This window comes from Doryrhamphus excisus, linkage group LG4 (genome assembly GCF_037039965.1).
Source record: "Doryrhamphus excisus strain RoL-2023G ecotype Guam linkage group LG4, RoL_Dexc_Guam_v1.1, whole genome shotgun sequence".
Lineage (NCBI taxonomy): Eukaryota > Metazoa > Chordata > Actinopteri > Syngnathiformes > Syngnathidae > Doryrhamphus > Doryrhamphus excisus.
The window spans coordinates 21,516,398-21,530,545 of NC_136360.1; the positions used below are offsets into that span (position 1 = coordinate 21,516,398).

At 39.6% G+C, this 14,148-nt stretch overlaps 2 protein-coding genes across 2 annotated transcripts; one reads left to right on the top strand and one right to left on the bottom strand.

The window, feature by feature from the left end:
• Positions 1 to 395: 395 nt before the first annotated feature.
• Positions 396 to 2,134, bottom strand: cks2 (CDC28 protein kinase regulatory subunit 2). The gene is made up of 3 exons (XM_058073385.2): positions 1,977 to 2,134; positions 1,663 to 1,790; positions 396 to 902 (listed from the first exon to the last, which is right to left on the bottom strand). Exons 1-3 carry the CDS (start codon positions 2,033 to 2,035, stop codon positions 859 to 861), a joined length of 231 nt encoding a protein of 76 aa, XP_057929368.1. The 5' UTR covers positions 2,036 to 2,134; the 3' UTR covers positions 396 to 858.
• Positions 2,135 to 6,222: 4,088 nt separating this feature from the next.
• Positions 6,223 to 9,824, top strand: cimap1d (CIMAP1 family member D). The gene is made up of 4 exons (XM_058073510.2): positions 6,223 to 6,369; positions 6,497 to 6,607; positions 9,010 to 9,123; positions 9,191 to 9,824. Exons 1-4 carry the CDS (start codon positions 6,312 to 6,314, stop codon positions 9,676 to 9,678), a joined length of 771 nt encoding a protein of 256 aa, XP_057929493.2. The 5' UTR covers positions 6,223 to 6,311; the 3' UTR covers positions 9,679 to 9,824.
• The last annotated feature ends 4,324 nt before the right edge of the window (positions 9,825 to 14,148 follow it).

Consider the following 14,148-nt stretch of genomic DNA (forward strand, 5'->3'; position numbering starts at 1 on the left):
TGTTTATTTCAAAATACATCAATTGTCATCTGTATTCTATAATACTGCTTTTTCAAATTGACCAGACATTTTTTACGTGTGTCAAGTACTCAATTTAGTGATTTAGCTGGTATAGCAAATGTAAGCCACTAGAGGGAGACATAACCCACTAATCAAATGTTTCGTTCCATTTGCCAGTCATCTGTTCAAACGTCTGTTTCAATATAATACACGATCGTGTGGTTTCAAAACATCAATCTAAAAGATGACAATATAAACATATTGCATCATAGCAGCAATTTTAGGGGACATTTTATCCGTTGAGCTGTGCAGCAGTTTGTCAGCTGTAACTGAACTGTTACTGCATGCCCACTTCACCATATGGAGATGATTGACCGTTATTCTCTTCAAGCACGTTTTCATGCAACAATGCATTTTTATTCAGGGTCAAGTAAAAAAAAAAATATTTACAAAGACAAAAAAAAAAATATATGGACAAAACATTTTTCATGTTAAAACTGTACAACTGAAGCTTCACATCCTTCCACGCTAGGGGTGTCCAAACTTTTTTGGCCTATATAAAGAATCAAAGGACATGAGTGGGGTACTTTGATACATTTTGTACATCCAATATGCTTAAAAGCACTACAATGTAAGTCAATGTACATCTGAGCTAAACAATATATCTTAAGAACCAATTGTTTTGTTTTTTACAATATACCTCGGGCAACAAAATGGACACCCCCGACCAACAGCCATCACACTTTCTCTGCAAATGAAAGAGCAAACAATAACCCTATGAGACATAAATAAAATAGTGTATACAGTAGACGTTGACGAGAAAGGTCTCCAACGATAGAAAACAGGAGGCGTTCCAGATTAATCCTTGGCCAGGGGTCTTCTAAAGAGCAGGATGTGGGGCTCTGTGGAACAAACAATCGGTCAGGACGGCTGTTTGTGAGGCGGAATCCCTCAGTCATGACATTGGGTTGCTGTATACATCAAGTTTTATCATCGCTGCACAAACAAGTGGTTGCCAAGCCCCGCCCATTCTGCCTTTCAACCAACCACTCAAATTTTAAGTACCTTAAAGTTAGTGATTGTTTTGTAGCGGCATGGTGCTGTGTGAGAAATTTCAAGTGTGTGCAACTTGTGAACTGTCACCCCAGACACCACGAGTGCCGATAATTGCCCGCAACCCTAAAAAAAAAATCTCAATTCATTGATATTTTTGTCAGAATCGGGTGGCAGTTTGGGAGCCGAGAGTTGGATACCACAAGTGGGCGTGGTCATGTATACAAGGGACAGCGATACCGCCGAGTTTGAGTAAAATTCAGACTGGTATCGGCGATACTGAAACAATTCCTTGTGCTAATTCACCTAATGTCTGGTCAAATTTTAAACAGTAGTTATTTAATAAATTAATTTACAGCATTCAATATTTAAAAATTATCCTGATTTACATTATAGCCAATTAATATACAACTGAAAAGGGCGTACAAATTGTATTTTGAACAATACAAATAAAGCATTTCAATGATAAATCTTTAGAAACTTGATTGACAGGACACACAGACATGACCTGCAATGACTATCAATATTTTCATTCGAGTGCCGATTTTGGGGCCTAAAGAGCTGATATCGACGCCAGAGTCGATCTAACGTGTGCTTCCGGTTCCTCACCCGGTTTGTGGATCATGTAGTGGATCCACCCTTGGCTCTGCTGGACGCCGAGGCCCCTCCATTCGTCTTCGGACATCAGGTGAGTTGGAGGTACTAGCTTGGACAGCTGCTTCGGTAACACCACATGCCTTTGAGGGGGGGTGAAACACAACTTTAATTACAAAAAACACGCCGTTTGCGTACCAACAAAAAAATATTATTTATTTCAGAACAAAGGCAACAGGTGAAAATGACATTTTGTCGACGGAAGTAGCCGAGAAACGTTAAAAATGAGTCGCTGCTACGACGCGGCCAGTTAGCTTAGCAGCCATTACCTGTACTCGAAGGCGTCGTCGTTGTACTTGTCAGAGTAGTAAATCTCCTTCTTGGACATTTTATTTGCGGTAAAATGTCGAGTAAAAGTCGCTGGTTTTGAACAAGATAAGTTGTGCTCCGAGGACGAGAGCACTGCTGTCGAATGTCCGAATGAGGAGTTTCGCGTCTGATGATTCAAACGAGCAACGGCGCCGCGCTTTCTCCTGATTGGTGCAAAAAGTAGTACACCGTCACAGACAGGATGTTCTAGCCAATCAGAAGAGTCGAATAACTTTAAGGACGCATTGGGTTCTTCCTTGGCGGTTTGACTGTGTAGAGCTGCTCGACCGCCACCTGCTGGTTGATTACGAAGATGCACCTCGGAACGTAAACATCTACTTTTCTCATGAGCAATATTTTCGAAAGAAACAATATGTTTTAATTTTATATTATACGTCATTGTAATTTATCCTTAAATGAATATTATATAAGACGACAGTGCATGCAAATTGTTGCGTGTCAGTTGAGATTCAAATGCAAGATTATTATCAAAGGCAAGATTATTTTCAAGGTAAGTATTGGATCACGTGGCCCGCAGGACACTAGTTTGAGGCCCCCGCCTCGATATGAAAGTTTAATGTTAGTGCGGGCCAGCGCAAGTTTGCTATGGATGCTGTATGGTATCATGTACCCAGAAAAAATTATTACGTTTGATTCATGTTCATGTTAAAGGTTAAATAACTGTTAATAGTTATCCTCCCTATCCGTGTGGAAGTGGTAAGTTTTTGGCTATTTAAGTTGAAAGGAAATAACTTGAAGGCTGCCGTTTAGGTCGCTAGCTCGCAGGGGTCTCAAACACGCGGCCCGCGGGCCAAATGTGCCTTCGTCTCAGGCAGATCACCAACTACGAGCCTAAAGCCCCCCACTCCATCAACGATCGACGCCTAGCCAACGACCTGAACGAGTTCTACTGCCGCTTTGAAAGACAAAAGGACAGTCCAGCAACCATCCCCCTCGACACCTTCCAGCAGCTCCAGCTCCAGCCATCTCCACCAAGACCTGCCTTAATGGCCATCCCCTGCCCCTCATGGGCCCCCACCCGGATCCCCCCCAGGGCTGCGTTCTTTCTCCTCTGCTCTTCTCCCTGTACACGAACACTTGTACCTCCAGTCACCAGTCTGTCAAGCTCCTGAAGTTTGCATACGACACCACCCTCATCGGACTCATCTCTGGCGGCGACGAGTCCGCCTACAGGTGGGAGGTCGACCATCTGGCGACTTGGTGCTGAACAACCTGGAGCTCAACGCCCTAAAAACAGTGGAGATGGTTGTGGACAACAGGAAGAACTCAGCCTCTCCTGTCCCCATCACCCTCTGTGACTCTACCATTGACATTGTACACACTGTGTACATATATTTATACTGTTTTTCATACTTTTTAATAGATGTGTATGCACCTACTATACCAAAACAAATTCCTAGTATGTGTTTGATCATACCTGGCAATAAACCTATTCTGATTCTGAAAGGTTAAATAACTGTTAATAGTTATCCTCCCTATCCGTGTGGAAGTGGTAAGTTTTTGGCTTTTTAAGTTGAAAGGAAATAACTTGAAGGCTACCGTTTAGGTCGCTAGCTCTCTAGTTTGCGAGTTAGCATGTGTCTCAAGACCCTGCAGTTGCGCAATATGTTGTAAAGAAAAAGAGTATAAATGTGACTATAGTCGTGTTTTGTCATGTCTACAGGGCTCTAATAATGCTTTGTTCATTTTAATATGAAAAAAATCATTTGTCTACCCACCAACTATATGTGGTTTTGCAAGTTTTTATTATTATTATATTTATTTATTACTGATTGATTTTCTTTATTCTTGATTTGTTTATTTATTTTTCATCTTATTTTGTGTAGAAAAATAAAAAGTAAGATATTTGAGAACAGTGGAATGTTTTATCAGAGCTTTTATTGTAGAAAATCGGAACCAAAGCACTGAAAAAGTTTGTATATTTTTCTGTTTTTAATAAATGTGTTGGTTTTTTTTTTTTTGGAATACCTGATGCGGCCCAGCCTTGCCCAGACCCTAGCTCCAGTGGCCCACCACTGGGTTAGATACTTGAATTAATAGAACCTGAATTTTTCTTATGTTTTCGATTCTCCATCTATACATTTTCTGCCTTTTATTGTGTTATTAATCTGATTGGCTTCAACAACTTGATTTTTATAAACTGAATAAACATGATAATTTTTCAGGCATTTCGCTGGAATAAACCCGGAGAAAGGCACCAAGACTGTACGTGGCAAAGTTGTAACCAAGAAAACGGGCACCCAAAAAGAGTACAACAGTCAACCCACGCGTGTCCGCTCTTTGACAGGAGACTTTGACTTTATTTTATTTTATTTTTTCTTTTTTTTTATTTAAAAATGTGTTTTTTTTAATTTTTAATTTTTTTTATTAACTGATATTTTTTAAGGCTGGGTAAAAAAAAATTTTTTAATTTAAAATATGTGTTTTTTATTTTTTATTTTTAATTAACTGATATGCCTTAAGGCTGGGTAATACAGTAGTCTGAATCCCTCTTTTCTTCTCTCTCTCTGAAATTTTTATTTTATTATATTTTTTCTTATTTTTTTATTTAAAAATGTGTTTTTAAAATTTTTCAATATTTTTTTTTAACTGATATTTTTTAAGGCTGGGTAAAAATTTTTTATTTTTTTATTTTAAAAATGTGTTTTTTATTTTTATTTTTAATTAACTGATATGCCTTAAGGCTGGGTAATACAGTAGTCTGAATCCCTCTTTTCTTCTCTCTCTCTGAAATTTTTATTTTATTATATTTTTTCTTATTTTTTTATTTAAAAATGTGTTTTTAAAATTTTTCAATATTTTTTTTTAACTGATATTTTTTAAGGCTGGGTAAAAATTTTTTATTTTTTTATTTTAAAAATGTGTTTTTTATTTTTATTTTTAATTAACTGATATGCCTTAAGGCTGGGTAATACAGTAGTCTGAACCCCTCTTTTCTTCTTTCCCTCAGATATTTTTATTTTATTTTATTTTTTCTTATCTTTTTTATTTAAAAATGTGTGTTTTAAATTTTTCATTTTTTTTATTAACTGATATTTTTTAAGGCTGGGTAAAAAAAATATTTTTTTATTTTAAAAATGTGTTTTTTATTTTTTATTTTTAATTAACTGATATGCCTTAAGGCTGGGTAATACAGTAGTCTGAACCCCTCTTTTCTTCTCTCTCTCTGATATTTTTATTTTATGTTTTCTTTTTTTTATTTAAAAATGTGTTTTTTTAATTTTTTATTTTTTTTTATTAACTGATATTTTTTAAGGCTGGGTAAAATTTTTTTTTTTTTTTTTAATTTTAAAAACCAATTGCAGTGGTGAACCTTCCCAGGAGATGCGGACCAACCAAAATTCCCTCAAGAGCGCAGCCACGACTCATCCGAGAGGTCACAAAAGACCCCACAACAACATCCAAAGAATTGCAGGCCTCACTTGCCTCACTTAAGGTCAGTGTTCATGACTCCACCATCACAAAAGTAGAACTAAGACTTTGCTGCAGCTGCAGATGATGATTTCCTGTCTGCAGTGTACTTCCGTACATAACAGCTTAGCGGCACATCAACATTATCATACGTACGTACGTACGTACGTACGTTACGCTAGCCGTGTGTAGCATCCATGCGTCACGGCAGAAGGCAGAACAGCGTTTAGGGTTACATAAGCGCCAGCATCCTGTTAAACATTCATGCTTCTTTTCTTCCTATGTCACTCATGGAGACTAGTCCTTGACCCCACTGTGTGGGGCCATGGGGGGAGGGGGGGGCCAAAAGACAAAAGAATGATATTTTAGTAGCCTGGAGTTGAAATATGAATTTTTTTTTCTTAGTTAAAAAAAACAAAATAAAGTTGTCATTTCGGGGAAATGAAGTTGGGAAGGCAATCTAATTATTATATTACCAGAAGAAACATTTTTAAGACGAAATGATAAATATCATTAAAAAAGCCATCAAAAACCCCCACCTGCAGGAGGAACATATATACATATATATATATATATATATATATATATATATATATATATTTGCAGTATATGCTAAGTACAGATGAAAGGGGGCTGTGATATGAGTACTCGCCGTAGGAGGCACGTAACCCCAGGATGGCTGCTGAGTGACATTACAAGGGGAGAAAGTGAAGGGGGGGTCAGGCTATAAGATTACAGCAGTGTTTGTGAACAGCAGTATGCCTTCCCCCGGTGAGGTGGGGAGGGAGCACAGACGGAGGGTCATAGGTTTATCTTTGCGGTTTTAGCATCTTTGTGGTGTTCATCTTTGGCTCATTGACTCCATGCTTCCTGCTCCCCCCATGGAGAAACACTACCCGGCCATTGCAGGCAAAGAGAAAGGTCAGTTGGAGCCTTCTGAAGCCTTCTCACACGGACACAATTTATTTGGCTACACCCAGAGTGTACGCTAGATGGCGCCGTTTACACCTCGTACTACCGTACTACCTTTGTGTCCGTGTGCTTCCAGGACCCGGACCGGGCCGATACGGGCTTCCTCCCACCATCGGCTTCGTCGGCCACGACTTCACTAAACAGACCAGCCCCGCCTACTCCTTCCACGCCAGGATGAGCGACAACCGTAACCATGACTCCCTTCCTTCCTTCCTTCCTTCCTTCCTTCCTTCCTTCCTTCCTTCCTTCCTTCCTTCCTTCCTTCCTTCCTTCCTTCCTTCCTTCCTTCCTTCCTTCCTTCCTTCCTTCCTTCCTTCCTTCCTTCCTTCCTTCCTTCCTTCTTCCTTGCTTGCTTGCTTGCTTGCTTGCTTGCTTGCTTGCTTCCTTGCTTGCTTCCTTGCTTGCTTGCTTCCTTCTTTCCTTGCTTGCTTGCTTCCTTCCTTCTTTCCTTGCTTCCTTCTTTCCTTGCTTCCTTCTTTCCTTCTTTCCTTGCTTCCTTCTTTCCTTGCTTCCTTCTTTGCTTCCTTCCTTCTTTCCCTCCTTCTTTCCTTCTTTGCTTCTTTGCTTCCTTCCTTCTTTCCTTCTTTCCTTCTTTCCTTCCTTTCCTTGCTTGCTTGCTTGCTTGCTTGCTTGCTTGCTTGCTTGCTTCCTTGCTTGCTTCCTTGCTTGCCTCCTTGCTTGCTTGCTTCCTTCCTTCCTTCCTTCCTTGCTTGCTTGCTTGCTTCCTTCCTTGCTTCCTTCTTTCCTTGCTTCCTTCTTTGCTTCCTTCTTTCCTTGCTTCCTTCTTTCCTTGCTTCCTTCTTTGCTTCCTTCCTTCTTTCCCTCCTTCTTTCCTTCTTTGCTTCCTTCCTTCTTTCCTTCCTTCTTTCCTTCTTTCCTTTTTTCCTTCTTTCCTTCTTTCCTTCCTTTCCTTCTTTCTTTCCTTGCTTGCTTGCTTGCTTGCTTCCTTGCTTGCTTCCTTGCTTGCTTGCTTACTTCCTTGCTTGCTTGCTTGCTTCCTTGCTTCCTTTCTTTCTTGCTTCCTTGCTTCCTTCTTTCTTTGCTTCCTTCCTTCCTTCTTTCCTTCCTTCCTTCCTTCCTTCCTTCCTTCCTTCCTTCCTTCCTTCCTTCCTTCCATCCTTGCTTCCTTCCTTGCTTCCTTGCTTCCTTCTTTCCTTGCTTCCTTCTTTGCTTCCTTCCTTCTTTCCCTCCTTCTTTCCTTCTTTGCTTCCTTCCTTCTTTCCTTGCTTCCTTCTTTGCTTCCTTCCTTCTTTCCTTCTTTCCTTCTTTCCTTCTTTCCTTCTTTCCTTCTTTCTTTCCTTCTTTCCTTCTTTCCTTCTTTCTTTCCTTCCTTCCTTCTTTCCTTCCTTCCTTCCTTCCTTCCTTCCTTCCTTCCTTCCTTCCTTCCTTCCTTCCTTCCTTCCATCCTTGCTTCCTTCCCTGCTTCCTTGCTTCCTTCTTTCCTTGCTTCATTGCTTCCTTCTTTCCTTGCTTCCTTCTTTGCTTCCTTCCTTCTTTCCCTCCTTCTTTCCTTCTTTGCTTCCTTCCTTCTTTCCTTGCTTCCTTCTTTGCTTCCTTCCTTCTTTCCTTCTTTCCTTCTTTCCTTCTTTCCTTCTTTCCTTCTTTCCTTCTTTCCTTCTTTCCTTCTTCCCTTCTTTCCTTCTTTCCTTCTTTCCTTCTTTCTTTCCTTCTTTCTTTCCTTCCTTCCTTCTTTCCTTCCTTCCGTTCCCCCCTTTTGACCACTTTATTTTATAAATTGTATTTTTTTTCGTCTAAATTTGCAACTTTATTCTTGCAAATATGTAACAATTTTTTTCTAGTAAATATATGACTTTTATACCTTTTTTCTTTATTAATATTTATAATTTATTTATGACTTTCTCATGATTTTTTCTGGAAAATATATGACTATTCTCAGAATTGTACCACTTTCCTAATTTCCTAATTTTTCTTGTAAATTCATTTTATTCTTATAACACAAACAATTTTATTGTCGTTAATGTGCACCTTCTTTTTACAACTTTATTCCTTTTTTTCTCATTGATTTGCCACTTTATCCCTTTCCAGTATGACTTTTCCTTCTCATACATTTCTACTGAACTATTGTACTGAATATTGTTCCGTGAAATATCAGGGAAAAAGAAATGAAGTTACTTATATTTTATTTTTAATTCATTTATTTATTTCATTCAGTAAAAAAACATCCGTAATTGTTGGAGAATAAATAGTAAATACTGAGAGAAAAAAGCTTAATGTTATGAGAATAAAGGGGTAGTATCATAAGGAAAAATTATATCATTAAAGGATCAGGTGACCTGATGCGTTGGTTGCTGACCACGTGACCCAGGCTGGAGAACAAGGGTGAGCAGGAAGGTGTCATGTACAATTGTCACCGCTAGATGGTGCTATTGTATGCAAACAATTCCACTTCTTTCAAGGTGGATTTTATCAAGTCATAATATTATGAGAATAAAGCCATAATATTTAAGGCCATAATATATATAATAATAATAATAATATATATAATATCATATCAGTGGTGGTCCAGATGTATCTGTGGCGGTCCCCACTGGACTGAAGGAGCTGCGGTGTGTGTCCTTTGTTGTGCAGTGTATTGTGTAGACTGCAGTCCGGGGCCTCGGTACCGCGTGGACGCCAAGGTGACCCGCTTAGGACGGGATGGTACACCAGCCTACTCCATCCTGGGCAGAGCCAGAGCCCCCAGTAAGATGAGATCCTTGGCTCTGTTCCGTAGAGAGAGAGAGAAAGTGGTTTTTGTGTTCCCCCACAGAGGAGGTCTTCCAGACACCCGGCCCTGGCTCGTACAGCCCCGAAAAAGCCCCGCCTTGCAACCTCCAGCGTCGGCCCCCATCCTACACCATGGGCGCCCGCACAAACTACCGCACGGTGGACTCGGTGCCCGCTGCCAACAAGTACAGCCTCCCCCCCCTTATGGGCTCTCACATTCCCAACAAGACGGCCAGCGCCAGCTACTCCATGTCGGCTGCTTTCAGCAAGGGGGGGCCCTCCGTGGACCTGGCCAAGACCCCGGGTCCTTGCCGATACAACAGCACGGACCCCAGCGTTTATCTCCCGCGACCGCCCGCCTTTTCCATGCTGGGCCGACACGGTTTACCCAAAGACGCCACCGTGAGACCTGGACCCGGCGCTTATCATCCGGAAAGAGTTACGGCTCACAAAGCCCGGGCCCCCGCCTTCTCCATGGGAGTTCGACACTCGGAGTTTGTCACCCCGCTCATTGTCACCCTTTCTGACTGAACTTGCTGGACACAACATTAGGTACCCCTGGTGTCCTGCCTCTCCATAGTCCAGAGGGTCTAGATCAGTGATCTCAAACTTGCGGCCCGCGGGCCAAATGCGGCCCGCAGGATGCTAGTTTGAGGCCCCCGCCTTAATAGTTTGATATGGATGCCGTATGGTTTCATGTACCCAGAAATGACAGCTTAAAGCTGCGTGCACGCCGGACACAATTGACGTGATTTGGTTTTTTTAAAACCTGATGCGCCCCAGCCTCACCCAGACCCTAGCTCCAGTGGCCCCCAAGTAAAATTGAGTTTGAGACCCCTGGTGTAGATGCTTCTAATCATGTTGAAAAGCATATTTAGATATTGTAAATTGGTCATATATAGCTTAGCGTCTCTGATTATGTCTACTTTATTGGGTAATAGAAGTGGAAGTGACTATAGGGTTGTTATTTCATGTGTAGAGGGCTCTAATGATGTCAAAAAGCAAATTTACATTGTTGTCAACAGGTCATCGTTTATGTCTGCTATATTGGCTAATTATATATATTATATATATTGGCTATATTGGTGTTATTTCAGGGGGCTCTAATTATGTTAAGTGAAGGTCATGAACAGTGTTTATATGTCTTATTTTCTTTAGTTATGTCTACTATAGACATGTAATACAATTATAAGTTACTATAGGGGTGTTATGTTATGTCTAGAGGGCTCTATTACTGTTGAAGGTTGAAAACAGGTATTCTATGTCTGATTTTCTCTTATTATATGTACTACGTATACTAGGTAATAGGAGTGTAATGGTGCCTATAGGGGTGTTATTCCATGTCTAGAGGGCTCTAATCATCAGAAAATAAAAACAGGTTTGCTATGTCTTATTTCCTCTTATGTCTACTATATTGCGTAATATGAGTATAAGATCGTTATAGGGTTGTTATTTCACTTCTGGGGGGCTCTAATAATGTTAAAAAGTGTATTTAAAAGGCATTAAACAGTTTTTCTATGACTTATTTCCTCTTGTGTTTACCATAATAATACCATAATAGGAGTGTAAAGGTGACTATAGGGGTGCTATGTCATGTCTAGAGGGCTCTAGTAACATATTTAAAAGGTTGAAAGCAGGTTTTCAATGTCTTATTTCCTCTTATTATGTCTACTATATTGGGTAATAGGATTGTAAAGGTGACTATAGGGGTGTTATGTCATGTCTAGAGGGCTCTAGTAACATATTTAAAAGGTTGCAAGCAGGTTTTTAATGTCTTATTTCCTCTTATTATGTTTACTATATTGGGTAATAGGAGTGTTAAGGTGACTATAGGGGTGTTATGTCATGTCTAGAGGGCTCTAGTAACATATTTAAAAGGTTGCAAGCAGGTTTTCAATGTCTTATTTCCTCTTATTATGTCTACTATATTGGGTAATAGGAGTATAAGGTCATTATAGGGGTGTTATTTCACTTCTGGGGGGCTCTAATAATGTTAAAAAGTGTATTTAAAAGGCATTAAACACGTTTTCTATGACTTGTTTCCTCTTGTGTTTACCATAATAATACCATAATAGGAGTGTAAAGGTGACTATAGGGGTGTTATTCCATGTCTAGAGGGCTCTAGTAACATATTTAAAAGGTTGCAAACAGGTTTTCAATGTCTTATTTCCTCTTATTATGTCTACTATATTGGGTAATAGGAGTGTAAAGGTGACTATAGGGGTGCTATGTCATGTCTAGAGGGCTCTAGTAACATATTTAAAAGGTTGCAAGCAGGTTTTCAGTGTCTTATTTCCTCTTATTATGTCTACTATATTGGGTAATAGCAGTGTAAAGGTGACTATAGGGGTGTTATGTCATGTCTAGAGGGCTCTAGTAATGTTAAACATATTTAAAAGGTGGTAAGCAGGTTTTCTGTAGTCTAACCACCAAATTATTCCATTTGACCCGCCATAAAGAAGGTAAGATTCCAGTTTTGTTTTTGAGTTTTCTGCTGAGTTTCTGCTAGTTTGTCTCCCACGTCATCCATAAAAAAAGGACACGGCCAAGTGTGTCTGGGCTGGAATGAATGAAGAACTTGTTGGTCCACACGAGGCATGAAGGCATTAAAACGTGGTCCAAAAAACGTTTGCTAAATTGCCAGTCGATGCTGTAGGCCGACATTTGTGTGTGTGAAGGCGTACATGTTCTTCCATTGGTTGTGTGTTAATGGCTGCTAATGAGCGCTGGTGTATTCACAGCCTGACCTCTTCATGTAAAGCAGCCAAGGCGGGAGGTGACTTATTAACTCTTATCATCCACTCAAGCTGATTATTGTTATGATTCTTATTATTGTTGCACTTCCATGATCCTCACAGTGCATTCCTGTTGTTGTAACATCTATTGAATACCTTTGGTTTATTAGTAACTTCCCGCATGCTAAACTCTGATATGTGATTGGGTGTTTGAAAAAGGGGCGGGGCGGCAGCCCCCCGGTGTGGTTTTTGTAGTAATATGAGATACTAATATTATCTTGTTGTCTTATAAGCTCTACTTGAATACAAGTCAGCTGGACCTTCCTTTCTTTCCCAGACGTAAAAAGGTAAGATTTCATGTCATCCCGCCTCTAATACGCGTCCTTGTTCTGCTGACTTTGGACTTTGACTATCTGGCAGACTTATTATAGGATCAATACTGACAGTATTTGCTCAAATGTACTCATCAGGTAATACTAGAGTGGCCTTAACGTGCAGACATGAAGTACACGTGTATGCATCCCTCAAATCAATATTGGACATTTCTGTTGATTTTTATGCTAGGTTTTGTTCATCCGACCATTTAAAGCAGGGGTGGGCAAACTACGACCCGGGGGCCACATTTGGCCCGCCAATTTTTGAATACGGCCCGACTGTTCTTTCATTTAAACTTACCATACAACCTGGTTTATCCTGGTAACCTGTTTTTATCAATTTTTTCTGCACAATAGAAATGAAGATACATGTAGCCATAGAAACAATATATCAATGCAAATATTTGCTTATCACAGTATATTTACCTACATTCAAATTACATTGAAAAAAATAAAAACTTGTTTATATGAAGAGCTTGCAACCAAAAGGCGCTAAATCCATTTTGACTGATTTCAAGAAAATCAATGATTTTTAATCACGCACATATCAATCTATTTGGTCATCAAGTCTATATTGCAAATGAAAGAGCTATCAATATAGGTCATAAAAATGCATGCTATAAAAATCCTGCACACACCATGTATTTTATATATTTTTTTAAATTATTTTTTTCGGATTTAGCGCCTTTTGGCTGAAATGATGGATTTAGCGCCTTTTGGCTGAAATTGGATTTAGCGCCTTTTGGTTGCAAGCTCTTCATATGTGCCCTGTGATTGGCTGGCCACCAGTCCAGGGTGTACCCCGCCTCTCGTCCGAAGACAGCTGGGATAGGCTCCAGCACCCCCCGCGACCCTGGTGAGGATAAGCGGTAGAAAATGAATGAATTAATGAAAAATAAAAACTAGGTTCAAGTAGCATCAGGTACTGATATCGTCCCGATATCAACAAAAAAAAACGATAAAGTGCAGAGTGGAAGAAATACTCAGAAGACGAAAGAACAGAATGACCAGCAATGCATACAACAGATTAAGCTACACAGGCAACAACAATCTGGCGTCAAACAAGCTAACTAGAAGCTAACTTTACCGATCAAAATACTTTTATTTCTCAATTTTTTGCTTGATATTTATTCCGCTGAAAATGCAGTATAGTAGCCATCTGTGCAGCGTGTGACAAAGTTAGATGGTGCATTCAGGGACAGTCAAAAAAGTGGGATAAGTCGCCTCTCGTGTTAAACATGCATGCGATTTCTTGGAAAAATTATTTCCAAAATTGATATCCCTTTATATAAAATTTCATGTCATTATTTACACATTTTTTAAGCATTTCATCATTAGACGTGAATGTTTCCCCAGGCTTGATTGTTGGGGACCCCTGCCTCACAGCATGCTGGGTGATATGATGTGCTCTTTTACAGTATATTGTACGAACGATACACAATTGGCTTCTTTATTTTACAATGTAAGATTCTTGTCTACATGAACAAACAGAACCGTAGAACCGCATCATATCGAATAGAACTGTTTTGTTTGTTAAACTACATCATTTTTTAAATCGTATCTTAACTCATGTACCAAGATGTTTACATCCCTAATTATTAGAAATAAAAACATCTTCCTATTTGGGATGAACTCCTTCAATCCCAGACTTTTTCAAAGACACGGAATATTCTATTCTATGGCTACAGAACAATGGAACCTACCGCAAGAAAGATTAGACTCTCATCTTTCATCAGGAAAAAACGCTTTGTTTCTACCTTTATTTGTTCTTTAGTAACCAGCAGTGGAACATAGTTAAGTTTCAGGGAAATATCAGCTCCCGACTAAAGCATCTTTTTGTGAAAAGATACATTTCAAGCAAAACTTTGACACTAATGTAGCTATGTATAGTT

Bases quoted from the DNA above. Each gene is read 5' to 3' on its own strand.
- cks2 (XM_058073385.2), bottom strand. From the start codon at position 2,035: ATGTCCAAGAAGGAGATTTACTACTCTGACAAGTACAACGACGACGCC. The intron at 1,791-1,976 runs GTAATGGCTGCT...CCCCCCTCAAAG, and splicing joins GACGACGCCTTCGAGTACAG to GCATGTGGTGTTACCGAAGC. The intron at 903-1,662 runs GTGAGGAACCGG...TTTGTTCCACAG, and splicing joins CTACATGATCCACAAACCGG to AGCCCCACATCCTGCTCTTT.
- cimap1d (XM_058073510.2), top strand. From the start codon at position 6,312: ATGCTTCCTGCTCCCCCCATGGAGAAACACTACCCGGCCATTGCAGGC. The intron at 6,370-6,496 runs GTCAGTTGGAGC...GTGTGCTTCCAG, and splicing joins CATTGCAGGCAAAGAGAAAG to GACCCGGACCGGGCCGATAC. The intron at 6,608-9,009 runs GTAACCATGACT...TTTGTTGTGCAG, and splicing joins CGCCAGGATGAGCGACAACC to TGTATTGTGTAGACTGCAGT.